The sequence below is a fragment of the Physcomitrium patens genome, chromosome 12, assembly GCF_059467195.1.
Source record: "Physcomitrium patens ecotype Gransden chromosome 12, ASM5946719v1, whole genome shotgun sequence".
In the NCBI taxonomy this organism is placed as follows: domain Eukaryota; kingdom Viridiplantae; phylum Streptophyta; class Bryopsida; order Funariales; family Funariaceae; genus Physcomitrium; species Physcomitrium patens.
The window spans coordinates 8,755,931-8,773,087 of record NC_143421.1 but is presented as its reverse complement, the minus strand read 5'-3'; the positions used below and the strand labels follow the sequence as shown (position 1 = coordinate 8,773,087).

General features: G+C 41.3%; 2 protein-coding genes and 1 long non-coding RNA gene across 5 annotated transcripts; 1 reads left to right on the top strand and 2 right to left on the bottom strand.

The window, feature by feature from the left end:
• Window positions 1-1,874: 1,874 nt before the first annotated feature.
• LOC112289510 (uncharacterized) lies at window positions 1,875-6,761 on the top strand. The gene is given in 8 exon segments (XM_090254496.1): window positions 1,875-2,270; window positions 2,385-2,618; window positions 3,037-3,414; window positions 3,509-3,580; window positions 3,835-4,140; window positions 4,358-4,626; window positions 4,912-5,541; window positions 5,710-6,761. Coding segments are annotated over 8 exon segments (2,484 nt in total). The 3' UTR covers window positions 5,909-6,761.
• Window positions 6,762-9,286: 2,525 nt separating this feature from the next.
• On the bottom strand, window positions 9,287-13,963 carry LOC112289519 (uncharacterized). Of its 3 annotated transcripts, none has more exons than XR_002971906.3 (3): window positions 13,500-13,963; window positions 12,708-13,217; window positions 9,287-12,579 (listed from the first exon to the last, which is right to left on the bottom strand). It is a non-coding gene; the product is annotated as an uncharacterized LOC112289519 (long non-coding RNA). The 3 variants fall into 3 exon arrangements; XR_002971905.3 differs by having other exon boundaries at window positions 13,046-13,217; window positions 13,500-13,956; XR_016505783.1 differs by having other exon boundaries at window positions 9,287-13,217.
• A 524-nt stretch (window positions 13,964-14,487) lies between these two features.
• LOC149988026 (uncharacterized) lies at window positions 14,488-17,157 on the bottom strand. The gene is made up of 2 exons (XM_090254503.1): window positions 16,882-17,157; window positions 14,488-16,697 (listed from the first exon to the last, which is right to left on the bottom strand). Exons 1-2 carry the CDS (start codon window positions 16,905-16,907, stop codon window positions 16,361-16,363), a joined length of 363 nt encoding a protein of 120 aa, XP_090110629.1. The 5' UTR covers window positions 16,908-17,157; the 3' UTR covers window positions 14,488-16,360.

Here is a 17,157-nt window from a genome sequence, read left to right as displayed (position 1 = left end):
TATAGATATTTCAATACTAGATTATAATTTGATAGATATTTATATTAATAAAAAATATAAAAAAATAAAAACTACAATGATAATAAAAACCAAAGATAAATAAAAATAAAAATAAAAAACATAAAAATTCATTTTAAAAGACTTAAGATATTTAAACATGTTGGCATAAATTCAAAAGAAATTTTTATACATACTTGGATAATATAGCTTGTTGTATGGTATTTCTTATAACATTTTATAAGAAATTATTGATGCAAATTACAATATGTACAAACAATACAAAAATAAAGGAATTTTATTAAAAAACTAAGATAAAAAAACTTATTCTTAAAACTAAATGTTACAATCAATACTTTTAACATACAAAAATTCATATAATGTTTTTATAAAAGTCACCGTGTCCTTGGATTTTTTGTAAATCACTTCTATTGTATTATAAGTGTTTCCATGATTATCTCAAATTTAAATCAAAAACGAATATTCTTCTTCTTGCACATACAAACAAAGTAATTTTATTATTATTATTATTACATGAAAAGAGCTTTTTCCAATACCTCAATTCCTGATTAACTTAAGAATCATTAATCCAATAAAAATGGAAAATAAAATCCAAACATTAAACCATCACATTGTATAACCCACAAATGGTTCAAAAACACGGTCATCTAAAATGTTTACTTAATTTTTGGCTACCCCTGTTTGTTATTTACATTCATTACTATATTGCAAATGCTGCAGTTCAAGCGTTGTATGTTTACTAAAATACCCTTTTTAAATTAAGGTTGCTTCATTCAAAACTGTTTAGACCAGAAAACCGTTTACTAAGTGCGGGTGTTGTAGGTGGCATAGAATGTAACAAGCAAAAATAAGAGAGGATTCCTTTAGCACCTTGGAGAATATTGTGCACAGATCTTAGGATCCATAGTGAGAAATACTCACGATTGGAAGAGTTGCATTTCGCAGCGCTTTGGCCCGTCGATCAAGCCTTCCGATCTAGCAAGATCCCTCAATCCTGGGGATTGGACAAATCCACGCGACCCAAATGCAGGCCCTCCGCCCTCTTTGCTTTCCATTTGTAAGTTGCTGCTACAAGTATCCATCGCATTGAGCGGCCTCCTCGTATGCGCCTGTTTTGCTAGGGCATACACGAAGATTTTGCGTAGCATTAGATGTTCATTTGCGGTCCCTGCTGAATGGCCCTGCTGTTGACTTCTCTGTCGCTGGTCCACCGCCGGGTGCCTGTCGTTCGGCATCTTGGTGCTCTTTACCGTCCCGCGCGCGTGGGAACATACAAGCCCGGAAGTTGGGTAACTGCCCTTCTTGAATCATTTCGGGCCAGGTTCCTACAGTGACCAACAACCTCTCAGCACAGACCCCCACTGCCCGCGGCGTTCGCAGTGTAACGCACTTAACAAATCGAAACGAACAAGGCCTAGACCCAGGCCCAGCACCTGGGGCACAACACGCCCCCCCAATCGACTTTAAGAATTACAGCCTCCTCCACTCACATTGTTGCGTGAAGGCGGATGGCCCAGGTTCCTCAAGTTCCTCAATCCTAGCGTCCAGTGACTGGAACTGGCTCATCCCCACAGTGACCGAATTCGGAAGGAAAGCCACCGAGCGACTGGATGCCAGTGCTCCTATTTGATTTCATTCCTTTGTATACACAAATGCACAGTAGATAGTACACTAATCTTTACTCAATATATACAATTCTCTAGTGACAATCAGAGCATAACATGTTTCATGTTCTATCTCCTACACGCTGACGCTCTCCAGTTGCATCTCTTTCGAACTACTCTAGAACTCTGTCAATACTAGCTCTAATACAGACGATTGGAAAACCCTAGGTGTAACAGAATGGTGGATGTAGAATGTGTTTGGATGTTTCATCCAACAGCTCCCCGTCTGCTTGGAAGGTTCTTCTCCTTCGATACATCGCTTGCATCTTTCTGCATGATGGACCCAGTTCGCCCGTGGTGTCCTTTCACACATTTTTTATTCCTTATATCTGCCAAAACCAAGAGCATTTTCTCGGCGGACCGAGCATCCGGCAAATTCATACCGTCCATGTTACCGAACTAATTCAACGATGTCCAGCAGCCCAGCGGCCGACGTGTCAGTTGATCGACGGTCCTGCGTTATGCACATGCAGCAATGGGGATAGGTGCTCTCGCACGGCCGATCCTTCGACCACCGACAGTGGTCTCGCTTCTCAGAACATCAACGGCCAACTAAAAATGGAAAAAGAAGACCCTCGAGAATCGAAGGTATTCCAACGAGCAGGAGATTCTTTCCGAAGTCTCGTACGCGATATCTTCCCATCATATTTCCTGGCGCGATCCGCGCTCTCTCGAATTTAGCGAATGGACGCTACTAAGTAGCCGGAATCTCTCGGCCCACGTAACTCCGGCGGTGGCGCCCCTCTTCTCTGCAACGGCATCTCCAACACTGTCACCGAGCAAGACGAGACAGAAGCATCTACTGCGGGGAATAGAATTACGTGTTTCTGGCATGCAGGGATTAAGAATTACGAAGGGTCTCCGGGACAGAAAATATATTCGCTACAGATGCTAACCAAGTTCCTTGGGATGAGTCGGAGGAAGCGACTTCCAACTGTAGTATAATAGAGCCGGGCCACATCGTTCCTCCCCATCTCATTTCACCAACTGCGGTGAACACGTGAGAAGCTTCTGCGCGAGTTCGACATGCCTGGCAGTCCCCCAATTAGCTCTCTCGACTGCCGCAGTTCGGATAGACTAGTGCCGCTGTCGACCAGTCCCTGCAGAACCAGCAACAACAGGAGCAACAGGAGCTGCGGTGTGGGTGGGTAGATCATTGGGGCATTTGATGATTGATGGGTACCTGGACTGCTCCAAGTAGCAGAACGTGTTCTATGATAGGCAGCTCGATTCCCACGCCCCCCACCGGTCGCACTCCGCACCTGCTTGTTTGGGATGCACTATCGCTGCCAAACCTGCAGGGCCGCGCACCGCCAGGTTCATGTTCTCGGTCAAACGTGAATCGAGATAACAGATTCGCGTCCTGCATAGCTCTCAGCTGGAGCGCCACATAAACCACCCTCGGCGAACTGCGACGTTGCAGTCACGCCACCCATTTCGATCGAGCGGCCTGCCCTCCAGTTGAGAGCATTCAGCGAGCTCTCGATCGAGTTGCAGGTACGTCGAGATGGAGCCCTTGACCATGGAGCCATCGAGGAAGTCCTCTTCGCGGAGGTCCAACGCCAGGAGGTCGTCGGCACGCATCCATGACTTGGCGATCACAATCCTCGAAGACGGCACGATTGATATGATGCCCGCCGTCGACATGGATCCCGCCGCTGCGGTCTACTTCGAGAAGGGAGCCGAGGTTTTACTCGGCAAAGAGATACCTGGTATGCGTCGACTCACTTGCGTGCATGCACTGTCTGGGCAAGGGATATGTAGCTTCGCCGTAGCATTCGATTATGTCGCTTTATCGTTTCCAGCTTAGACATGTGCGATCGCAGGAAGGTCCAGCCGATCAGCATCCGACTTGTCATGAAAATGCTATGATGCCGGTCAAAGCAGATGCACTGCCGGTGTGCATGTACGATTCACTAATTTACAGTCGTCGATAGCAGCGAGTGAGAGAGAGCGAGGACCAGGAAGGAATGGGTGTTCCACCAAACATGCACACCACGCCGATGCAACACCGGATGAATTGACGTAGATACACTGGCTTTCTTATCCAATCCAGTCCAATCCCATCTGCAGGATACAAGCTACTGTCGTAGCGGTCTCTAATTCCAGGTAGCCATTCGGACAGTGATCGAGTCGAACCATGTCATGCCAGGAGTATTACGAACTAATTGGTTGTCGGTCGTTTGCCAATCTTGCCGTCCATGCAGTCACGACTCCGCCTCCCGCTAAAGACCCCCCAAAGTCGACGAAGTCGACGAGATCGGACAAGTCACGCCTCGCGGTGCTCCTCAAGGAGCAGGACTGGTTCAGCATATACAAGCGCTTCGCCGCAATCAGTTTCCTCACCAACGTGGTTCTCTTCAGCGTCGCTGTCTCCGGGCACTGGCCTTGTGCGCGCGACAACGCAGCCCTGCTCTCTCTCGCGAATGTGGTCGTGCTCAGCCTGTGCAGAAACGAGGTAACACCGGCTGACCACTTCGTCTTGTGTCCCGCTTCTTCGTGTGAATGCATGCCCACCGCGTGATCCATGACACCCTACCGTCCGCTTGCAAGTCCAGCAAACGCACCCACGAAACAGCAACGGGCGGGGTTGCGTATGTACGCTGTGCCGGTTTTCAAATACAGGCGAGCTTCGCAGCCATGAATTGACGTGACCCTTGCGACAACTCTTGCAGGTCTTTCTGCGGATGGTGTTTTGGCTGACGGTGCTACTGTTCGGGCACTCCTGGGTTCCGCTCAGGCTCAAACTGTGGATTACCCACGCCCTCCAGAACTTGGGCGGCATCCACGCCGGGTGCGGCGTCGCTTCCCTTCTGTGGGCAGTGTATGCTCTGGCGTGGCTCGCTGAGCACATCCACCGAGTTCCCAAATCCTCGGTCGCCATCCTGTCGGTGGTGTTCGTCCTGCTTCTCATTTGTTGCCTTGCGGCATGCCCCTTGGTCAGGTGAGCACTACTTGCACACCACATGAACGCATTGCTGTTGCCCGTGCCCCTCGCGGCCGCCAGGGCGGGTGACTACCACACTCGAATGGCGACTTTAAATTTTGTTGAGTATGGGTCCTCGATGTGTCCATTCAGGGGAACGGTGTTCGATGTTATCATGCGAGCAGCGTTGTGTAAGCCGCGAGTCTGTTCCTTCCATGACCGATGTGTAGAGCTGGAACACAATCCCAAAGACGCTGTAATCGTGCAGGGTTGTCGCTGATTCCGTGTGCGGTGGTCGCGCAGACACGTACATCACAACGTCTTCGAAAACGCACATCGGCTGTGTGGCTGGGCTGCCTTGGGCCTCATCTGGGCTTTCATAGTCATATCCGCCACCTACGACCCCTTCACCGGCGATTTCTACACCAACGGCGACCGAATCGTCCGCCGCGTGGACATCTGGTTCGCCGCCGGGCTCACCGTCGTCATCTTTCTGCCGTGGACGCTAATCCGCAGAGTGCCCGTCCGCGCCTCCAGCCCCGACGAGTCCGTGTCGCTCATCACCTTCCCGGACGGACTGCCGGTGGGAGTGCTCGGCCGCATTGCACGCAACCCGTTGAAGGAGTGGCACGCCTTCGGAATCGGCTCGGACGGGTTCTCGAAGAACATTATGATCTGCGGAGCCGTGGGAGATTTCACCAAGCGCCTCGTCACCCACCCGCCCACTCACCTATGGACCAGGACGGTCCGCTTCGCAGGGGTGGCGTATTTGGCCAACATGTACAAGAGGGCTGTGTTCGTGGGAACGGGCTCTGGGCTGGGACCGTTTCTGTCCTTCATCATGCAGCCCAGCAAGGTGGACGTGCACCTCATCTGGATCGCCAAGGATATCCCCAAGGCGTACGGAAGGAAAATTACAAAAATCCTCGACAGGTACGACGGGTCGATCACGCCGTGAATCCTTCCGCTCGGTCGCACATTAACGTTTCTCCGTGCACGCTCTTCCTCTGGTGGCAAACCGAGGTCGTTCGGTGCCGTTTGGCAGCGTTCACAATTGTTCACCAACGTCTATTGTGTCTAACATTCCTTCGTGTGAGCCAGGTATCCGCAGGAGAAGCTGATCGTACATGACACGGCTTTCATGGGACGCCCCAACTTGGTGAAGTTGGTGGTGGACAGGGTGCGCGAGTGCGGAGCGGAGATGGTGATCGTGACGAGCAACCCCGCAGGAAGCAAGAAAGTGATCGACGGCTGTGCAGAGGCAGGGATCCCTGCTTACGGTCCGATCTGGGATTCGTAGACATGCGCGCGGTTGAGACAGCCAGTGCCGATTCTAGGCCATAGTAGGTCGCGATAGATCATAGCGAGAGGCGGCGTTGTTCTCCACGCCGTCAACTGTACGACTAATTCTGCTTCTATTAATTTTAGTTTCAGCGAAATCTAAGCGGAAATTCAAAACCCAACAAGAAAATAAAGAGTACGGGAACGTCACTGGGTCATAGAGGCGGAGCTTGCCAAGCCACCCAGACCCCAGCATCCGGCAGCGACATCCACGATATGAGCGGGGAATTAAGCGGCCCGAAGGATCGAATCGCGTGTAGGAAGAACGTAGGAAGAGTTGGAAGAAGTGGAGCGCGATTGAATCAATTGGCGATTCAGAACCCATCCACGATCTGGTGAGTACTCATGGCATGCGGGAGTCGTCAGATCTACGATGAACTTGATCCAACAAACCACCGTGCGTCATCCGGGGGAGGGGAACTTCAGTATCGACGTAGTTTGTACGACAGACGTCCAACCGAATCATCTATCGGGCTGTAAGAGATCATGCGGTGATTTGTCACTTTTGACGACCGGTTGCGGCGATCGAGTTCAACCTCAACCTGATTCGTCAGCACTGCCGAACGCTTTGTGCTGTTTCTGGTAGTCAGCGGGGGCGTCCTCCTTTCTGAAGGTATCGTAGAGCTAGAGCTGAATGATAAATCCTCGACGGCGAATGCTGTCGGTGATTTACTCCACACCCAGATCTGCCTGGGAAGGAGGAGACCCAATCTGGAGCTGCATTCCACCGGGTGACACCCAGCTTGTGTAGCAACGGATGCAAAACTTCGTGTTTCTATTGGTATATAATAAAAAGACTTGAGGTGCACCTACCACGGAGCACCCAGCTTGTTATGTCGAAAGGCACTATCTAATGACAGTGGAGTCATGTGCGATGTCGGCCGTGCAATCCCGGCCGGGGTGAAGCAATTCAATTATTCTCATATACACTCATTGTTTAACAGAAAGCAAGCCTTTATTTATTTACAGAAAGAAAGCAAACCTCTTTAGTTTGAACTGAACAGCGAACTTCAAGGCGGAATTTTGAAGAACCCTAGATGTAATGAATGTAGAATGTAAATGGATATTTCACCCAACACTCCCACTCATCTGTGAACATTCTACAAAAATTGCTAATCCATCTTCTTCTACTCATTCTTTTAAAATGGTCAAAGTCTAAGAAGGTGATGGAGTCATTCAAACTGATCATGTGGTAATGGTTTGATTAGAATGTCTGCGAGTTGATCATTCATGTGAATGTACTAAAAATCCATCAAGTTTTGCTCATAAATGGCAAAGTACTTCATGTTGACATGCTTAGTGCATTGATGATATTCAAGATTCTTTACAAGGGATTGCAGCTTGATTGTCACAATGAACAACAATCGATTGTTGTTGTGTCATGGCAAGGGATTGGAGAAGTTGGCACAGTCATATAGTTTCTTTTGTAGATTTGGCTAGAAGTATCAATTCTGCAACTATAGTAGAGATGGTCATGTATCTTTGTTTATGGCTGCATTATAGGATGGTGGTAGAACCAAAAGTGTAGAAAAAACCAGTGTAACTTTTCTTATCATCAAAATCACCACCAAAGTTGGCATCTACATAGCCAATTAATCTTGGTATGTTGAAATGAGACTTGTAATAGAGGCCATAGTATTTTGTTTGTTTAAGATATTGCATTACATACTTCACCATTGTCTAGTGATTTTGATGAGGTTTTTCTTGAAATAATGAAACTTTATTTATAGCACCACTTATGTCAAATCTTGTAATAATAGTGGCATAAATAAGAGAGTCGAAAATCAATTGATAGGAGACAAAGTCTTTTGGATTAATAGAGTCTATTGATTTCTATAATTTAGCATGAGTGTCCACAACTATAGATACTTCATGTGTATCATGTAAGTCAAAACAAACAAGTATGTGAATGATGTAGCATTCTTGGTGAAGGAAGATTGAGCCAATAGAGGTACATTATTCCACTTGCAATTCCACAAAATAATCAACAAGGTTGTTTGTTACTTTGAAATTGGTTTTTAGATATTAAAGGATGTCGTGGATATAGTATAGAAGAAGTAATGCAATGATTTTATTGTCAATGTAGATGCCAATTATTATATAGATATCACCATTGTTACAATAAATATAAGAATCAACATTGCTAATGAGTAATTGGAACTGTTTGAAGAAAGCAAAAATATAAATATTCCATTGGCGAGCAAATTGATATAAGTTGTAGATGTTTTTGTTTAAATAACAACAATACAAGGGTTTTTTTGGGTCAACATTACCTTAAGGTTGCATCATATATATTTCTTCCATTAATTCTCTATTGCAAAATGCAGTATTGATATTGAACTGCTAGAGGTGCATGCCTTTTGCAGTAATAATTGCAAAGATAGTTCAAATAGATTCAAAACAAATGACAGGGAAATATGTCTTAGTAAAGTCAACACTAGGTTTTTGTGTAACTAAACATGCTTTATCCTTATCAATTGTGCTATTTGATTTGTATTAAATTTTATAAATCTATTTGTTTTGAATAAGCTTGTAGTGTGTTGGTTTCAAAACTAAATCCTATATATTGTTCTTAATTAGTGAATGATAGTCTTGATCCATCATCTCTTTGTATGAAGTAAAATCCATAGAAGAAAGTGCTTCATTATAAGATTGTTGTTTGTCAATTTTTGCTCCAAATGATGGAAGGAATGATTCAAATTTTGATGCAAAAGTAGTTAAATGAGAAGAACTTCTTAATGATGTGATTGCTTCATATGAGATAGAAATTGTAGCCAAAGTGTGGATTATTGGTATAGTAAGTATGAGTTCTTGTACAAACTTGAATTTTGGTTGAAGTTGTTCTTTTATGTTATTTGTGTCAAAGAAATATTGGTGCATTGATTCAAAATAAAGAAATGGGAGGTTAGTATCATAAACAACAAGAACAATCCATAAATAGATTTTTTCTCCTATTCATGAAATATCTCTTAGTATGGATCAATTATCTCCTCTTATTGATTTAATATGTCCTTTCACAAATTGAGTGTATCTGTTGGAATTAAGATTAATGATTAATCAATTCATCTATAATAGCTAAAATAGAATAAATTATTGCACCTTATCAAGAAGACACAATAGTATTTGTTTCACCTCCTTTAACAGAATAAATAATATATACAATAGATTTTTTAACTACTTTTACATGATAATATATAAAATCCTTGAATTCACCAAGTTCTAATATGATATCAAAGCAAAGATTTGAAAAAGTTTTTATAATACAAAACTTAAAAATAAAATAAATAAGACAAGAAAAAAAAAAGCTTTGTAGAAGATATTTTACATAGAAAGTTAGGGCACCAATAAATTTTTTTTTTTTTTTTTCTATCTTCAAAAGAAAAATGGCTTGAAGCAACCTTGCTACAGAGAAGTGGCCTAAGTTTGATGGCTCATGGTACTCCATCTAAAAGAAAAAGATTTTGATGAAGTTTAAAATGAAAAATATGTAGGATGTAGTTTTAGGAAAAAAAATACAACCAACACCAATTTAAGAAGTGGATGTAAGAACAACATCACTAACAACTCATCAAACTAAAATCCTTACTTGGAAAAGAAATGATCATTTTGCTTTAGCAGCATTTTGGGATTCTGTAGAAAATTCAATTTTTTCTCATGTTGGAGCATATAAGGTAGCCAATAAAGCATGGTTGGCCCTTGAAAATACGTACTTTGCAAGTGACATAATCACTCATGTTAAAGCATACAAGATAATTAATGAAGTATGGTTGGCCCTTGAAAATACGTATTTGGAAGTAATATAGTCACTCAAGCCTATGTACAAGAAAAACTCATCACACAAAAGATGAAAATCAACAAATCAGTAACTCAATATATACATATCTTCAAGAATCTTCTTCAACAATGTCATTTTGTAGAAGTCAACTTAACCCCTTAAATGGAAATTCTCACTCTTGTGAGGTCTATGATATCATGGTATGGCAACGTTATCTACACAATAGGGATATCAATACTTCTAAAGTTGATTGTAATCCTCCTTTAAGAAGAAACAACCATGAAAGGCTCTTCTTTTGACTTTTATGTTCTTTTTTTAAGGTACAAAGGAAATACCAAATGATAACTTCACTAAATAACTTAAAAATATTATAAACTTTTCAAACCTTGAAACAAATATATCACTCCCTATTTATAGTGGAAGAAAATGGAGCATTGGAATTCTAAATATTTCAAAAATCAAGTAAGAATTGCTACAAATTTAGTAGTAATAAATCATGGTTCTAAGAAAAAAAATAAATATGGCAATAAGAATCAAAAGAGTAATTACTTTCTACTTTTTATGTGTATATGTACTTTATGTAAGCTTTTTGTTTGAAGAAATTGTTTAAACTTCGAACCGCTCAAGACATACAATGGTACATTGATACTCAAGCTTCACACTACTTAGCACATGTTTTAAATCAATTTATAAATCTCAAACTATTCTTATTTGGTGACAATAAGATCTATCTTAGGCAATGACACAATCCTATTCATCTATACCTAAGGAAAAGTAGAAATTTCAATGATCAATGGCAAAACACTTCATCTATCTAATACCTTAAATGTAGCAAATGTATATAAAAATTTGTTCTCCATCTCTAATTATAATCTTGAAGGAGGGGATATTTTAATTAAAAAATGAATGTGTCAGCTTCTTGTTTAAGACAACACCATTCTAGTATCATTCCTTCTTCAATCTAATCTATATTTACTTAGGTCAACACAATTACAATAGCAACAGGTGGACACACATACCATTGACTATTTGAGAGCTCTATCGCATCTACGACAACTTTTCTTGTCCATTTTATAATTTTCTATTGAAGGCACCTCAACTCTTAATGCTAAAATTGCCAATGCTCATATAGCTTCCTTGTGTGACTACTTCCACTCTATTGATATATAATCACTCTATACCACATTGGCCATCAATAACACTCCCATCTTCACCAACAAAGCTTCCCACTATTGTGAATAATAATGACTACTAGATATTACAATATTCTCTAGCAATGCCTCCCACTATTATATACAACCTTGAATGCTAGACACTCGACTTAGATCCTTCTTTTGCATAAAACATTCATGGCTTACAATTATCCTTGCTAGTCTTACCACTCATTGCTATTATCAACAATGTACCTATGATGCCAATTCAACATGGTACCTTGAAGTATTAGTCCCATGCACTCATTCCATAGCTGCCCATATTGAACACTGTTCCAATCTTCTTTGTTTAATCCGAGTACTCTCGCCCTACTCCACTATTGACTCTATTTCAACACAAGGCATCTTTCTTTGTTGTTCCTCTTCCGAGCCTATAATCAGCTTTATGGCATTGCCAGCTTGGTCACCCCAACAATGATTGTTTTAAGCAGCTTGTCCATACATCAATCATTATAAAATTACCTCTAAAAACAATATTGAATCATATTTGCTCAACATGGTTTTATAGCAGACAAGCTTCTACAAAATTCTCAAAACAAGTTAGTATGTATACAACTTAGCTTCTCAAACTAATTCACTTTGACATCAATGGCCACATAGTCACACCTACATTCTTTGGCTACAGATACTATATAACATTCATGGACGATTTTTCTAGATATACAATGCTTTAACTCCTATAATGAAAAAATGAATGCCTACATATATTCAAAATCTTCTACACATGGACTAAAAATCAAACTAGCTATAAAATTTGTTCTTTTGATTCAAATCAAGGAGAAGAGTACCTTTCCTTTGAATTCAATCAATACTTAGAAACACATGGCATTCAAGGTTAACTTACCACAACTTATAACCCTAGCGGTTCTTCTTCTGCTACAGCTCCACATGAACATGTTTCCCCTGTTGCTCCACACCTGCATCTTTCTTATGCTCAACCTTCAATTTCTATTAAAGTTGCACCATCAAAGCCTACATGCATTGTGTCTTAGACAATGCAATCTAGCCCTACATGCATTGTGTCTTTGACAATGCAATCTAGCCCGCTGCCTCCACCTCAAGCACTTGGCCCTTCTTTGGTCCTAGACATCCCAACTTTTGGATCGGCAACCGTCCAAGTTGTGCTTCCTTTGGAGTCAAGTTTGGTACCTATGCAGTCCCAACATGAGCAAACACTCCTTGCACTAGACACCCTACCTGTGGCCCCGTTCGCAGCGAGCGCTCCATCACTATCTCGACCCTTTCTGCGACGTGCAGTCATGTCCTCCACCAGCCTAGCCCTCATGCCACATTTGGGGCATCATGTTCATGCTCATGATTCTGAACATGAGGCTTTTATATTTGACTTGTCCGCGACCAGTACTCCTCCTGTGTCCATCTGACAGTCTGCTCGCCTCAACAAGGGTGTACCCCTTCTATGAGATCCCTCCAAGAACTATAACCCAAACTCACTTCGCCTGCAACCTCCTTCAACTTGTTCTTCTCGTTCGAAGCACGCTCTACTCACCGTTGCTTTGGTGCCCTCAGAACCTGCCTCCTATGTCTAGTCGATGCGGTCTTCCGAAAGCTCTCACTAGCAGTCCGCCATAGCCGAAGAACTGAACTTCCATGCGGTTAATGGCACCTGGACATTCACCGATCTCCCTACATATCGCAAACCGATCACGTGTAAGTGGATCTTTAAATTAAAACTGAACAGCCACGGCAATGTGGATCGCTACAAGACGCGCCTCGTGGCCCAAGGATTCAATCAAGTCTAGGGCTCAGATTACCATGAAACCTTTTCCCAGATTGTGCGGATCCAATCGATCCGCCTTATACTTGCCCTTGCCGCCTAGTTGAATCTTCATGTGCATCAAATGGACGTGAAGACGGCCTTTCACAATGGGATCTTGCACGAAGAAATATACATGCGAGTCTCGGAGGATTTATCTCTCTCCTGCCCCGGCATGGTGTGCAGACTGCGTAAAACCCTACATGGGTTGAAGTAGTCCCCTCTGGAATGGTTCAAAATCATCAACCAATTCCTCTTCATCCTCGACTTCACCAACTCGGCAGCGGATGGAAATGTTTACTACTTACAACAAGGAGTGGATTTTGCGGTGCTCACCCTTTACGTTGACGATACCCTAATCGCAGCAAACAATCTCCCGCTGCTTCATACGATAAAATCTCAACTTCATGTGCAGTTCTTGCTGTCCGATATCGGCAAGGTTCATCACCTCTTAAGCTTGCAGGTAACCTGCGATCTTGACCACGGTTGGCTATGTATTACTCAGGCCCTATACATTCAACAAAAGCTTGCGAAATTCAGATTCTTGGATTTGAACCTTGTTTTGACTCCGATGGCTTCCGGGACGCATCTCTCAACAATCGACTGTCCCATCACTCCTATCGAGAAAGAACTCTGTGCAGTGTTTCTTTATGCAAACGCGGTTAATTCATTAAATTGGGCCAACCTGTGTACTTGCTCGAATATCTCCTTCTCAATCAGTGTCCTCACCCAATACATGCATATTCCCGAAAATGCCCATATATGTGCTTGTAAACACACATTTTGTTACCTTCGCAGCACGATTGGATTGTAGTTAGAATATTGCACATCTTCCTCTATTCCGCGCTTCCTTCACGGCTTCAGTGATGCCGACTAGGTAGGTGAGATTGATGAATGCCGTTCTACTTCTAGTTACGTCTTCCTGCTCTCCCATGGCGCCATCAGTTGAAGCTCCACGCGTCAGAAATCCACTACTTTATCGAGCACCAAAGCCAAATACGTCGCCATAGCTAAGACGGCATCCGAGCTTGTGTAGTTCATGACCTCCACTACGCCAAAATCCTAAAACAACCTATCTTCATTTACTGCAACAATCAATCCGCCCTAGCACTTGTGGACACAACCAAGTTCCATTCTTGAACAAAGCATATTTCTATACACTACCACTTTATACTACAATTTGCAGCTCACAACAAAGTCATGTTTCAATACTCCCAATTCAGACTATGTGCACCTAAATTCTTACAAAATCACTCTCTAGACCAAAGCTTGCCCAATACTTACCCTTGCTTGACTTGCTTTGAAGAGAAACCCCACCTTAGTGATGATTTGATTAAACAATCATGTTAGAATGAAGATTAAAGATTAACCAATTCATCAATAATAGCTAGAATAAAATGAATTATTGCCTGTTGTTAAGGAGGTGTGATAGTATTGTTGCACCTCTCTTGATAGGATAAACAATATACACAATAGGTTTGTCAAGTGATGTAATTGTTGTTTAAGAATTTGTCAAAAGTTGTATTACAAATGTTGCAACCATGATTTGCGTGCAATACTAGCACATTATGTCCAATGCTTAGTTTAACAATTTTAACAACTTGTTGAAAGAAAAGTAAGGCCTTCAATTTTTATTTGGCAAAGTATACAAATTGGTGTGTGGTAGTATTGTCTTTGTACAAAATATAATGAAATGATTCATTAGGTGATGATGTATTTTTTTTCTTGCTTTATACATCTCTATGAATCAATTGTTCTAGAAATATATTGCACTCCTTATCTAGAGCATATTTGTATGAAGATTTTTTTTTTTCATCTTTCATACAACCTTCACATGGATGTAGAAGGGAGTCGGTTGTATGAAGTGTGAAATTACATAAAGTTCTTTGATAAGGTATGTGAAGAGGAATATGAAGAAGCTTGTATAAGAGAATAATCTAAATGCTTAGTTAATAAAGCTTGCTTGATCTGCTGCCTTTTAGAACTACTTTTCCTAATATTTTTTGAAATTCACAATGACCAAGGTAAGTTATGAATAAGAGATTATATTTTGAAACAAAGACAATTAAAAAATAATTTTTGTTTAAGTTGCAATATATAAAACACATTTTGAATGACTTCTAGCTAGAATATCCAATCAATAAGATATCTAATTCAAATAGATCTTCAACCTCAAATCCATAATTTGTATGATCAATAATTTATATGGTATGAATGCCTTCAAATATATGTTCTATTGATGAAAATCAATTATAATAATTTTTCATATGCTTGCTTATTCTACTATCAATATACCACATATCTATTGTAGTTTTAGTAGTATATATGTGGTTGTTAAGATGAATATTAACAACAAATGTAAAATTATTATTGGAAGTAAAACAAGAGTCATTATCAAAAGTAGTAGATATGCACAAGCTTTCAATAATATTTCCATTATTCATGCCTCTATCTATCCTTTGTGGATCTTTTCGATATATCTATTTTTTCTTTGGATTAGTACAATTAGCCAACTAATGTCCAATTTTGTGATAATTATAGTATTTTTTTTGTACTTTGAGATTATGTATGTATGTAATATTATTTTGTTCTTGCTCTTATTTTATTAAGAAGTCTATTTGATAGAATATTTGAACAAATAAAGAAGGCTTGATCAACATCAGTTTTAATACCTCTTTGGCACTAAAGAAGGCTTTCATATTGTAAAAGTCTCTCTTTAAGGTGATCAATGGTGTGTTCATGTTTGGGGACATTCAACCATGGTGCAATAATACTATTAAAATTAGGAGGTAAATTATAAATGATCTTTGATATAATCATCTTTTCAAATACAGTGTTTCTTAAAACAATAAGAATCATTATTGTATTTGTGATGTTTTGAATATGTATTGGAATATCATCTAATAATTATATTTTGTAACTAACAAACTCGTCCTAAAAAATAAAATTATTTTTAGGAATTTTCTTGAGGTACAAAGAACATAGCTTATTTCACATCAAAGTAGCAATCGAACATATAGTGAGCTTATTAAATATTTTTTGAGAAATAGAATCATTGATGAACATCCTTGCATTGGCATTCTTTTTGTCACATACACTCATTGTATAACAGAAAGCAAGCCTTTATTTATTTACACAAGATGTATAATAGCTTAGAGTCAATTCTCTAGTGACAAACAAATTGGCACTCTCTAATTATCGTCTCTTCAAGACTCTAGTTTGAATGGCACAATGAACTTCAAAAAATAGGCAGGAGTTTGAAGAACCCTAAATGTAACGAATGTAGAACGTAAATGGATGTTTCATCCAACACGGGGCTAAAGCCTCCTTCATCATTTGGGGGATGTGGAGCCACAGACTCTCTGCTTGCGAGGATCCACCTACGAGACCTTCTGGTGTTGGTAGAGGACCCCAGGGAACCGCTGTCGAGTTGCACTCAAGGCGGAAAATCCATGGGGACCTCCGCTCCGTAGCACCCGGGCCGCTCCAGCGCGCCTTCCCTCCCCTCTCGTTTCGTGGCCTTCCATTGCTTGTGTACAAAGCCTGAAATTGCAGGGATACCTTAGAAGGTCTTCCTGACATAGAATGCGATGCGGAGCAGGAGCATGCTGCACAGAAAGAGAGCGGTAGATTGTTGCAATCAGCGTTCAATCACGCCGTCCAAAGAGGAACATGAACCACCGAAACCACTCGCTGTGTGGTCGCCACCGAGAAACACTCACATTCGCTCACACGACAGAAGAGTTGGGGAGTTCCAAATGCGATGTCAAAGATCATAATTGTGAGCCACATGTGAAGGAAACATTCATTCCAATTGTGTCGAGATTTTATGCTCCAACAGTGCTTTCTCAACCGTCTCGGATTGAGTCTCTTTAAACCAACGTTCTCATCTATCGATATCGCAGAACTTTTACCCGGCTTGCTTGCACTCTGACCTTTCACTCCATCCGCCCATCCTTGTGTCTCGATGGCGATGGATGCCGGGTACCTGTCTCACATTATGTGGGCAAAATTATGTGTCTTCAAACATTTGCCGTGGTAGGTGTTTAAAATGAAGGGTTTCGGACTGCACAAAACTATATGAATATCTTGTTTCGGTAATTTATCCATATGTAACCATATTCAACAACGTATGAAGTTGATTTGCATAAAATTATTTTATGATTGAATACCCAAAATTTGGCAAGTATTGCAGCATCACAGTACTCAACACACCAATATTGTGGATTCAGAATTGATTCAATGGAATGAATCCATGACGAAACACATTGAATTGCTGGGTTCATTGTTGATTTAGTGTTTTATTCACATGGTGTGAAGCTCGACCACCACTCCAACTACCAAGTACCAAAGCTTTGAATACTGTCCAAGAGCTTTAGTTCAGACCACCAGTTTAGAGGGAAAAGCTTTATAAATAATTAAGAAATAAAAATTAAAAAACTTCTGTT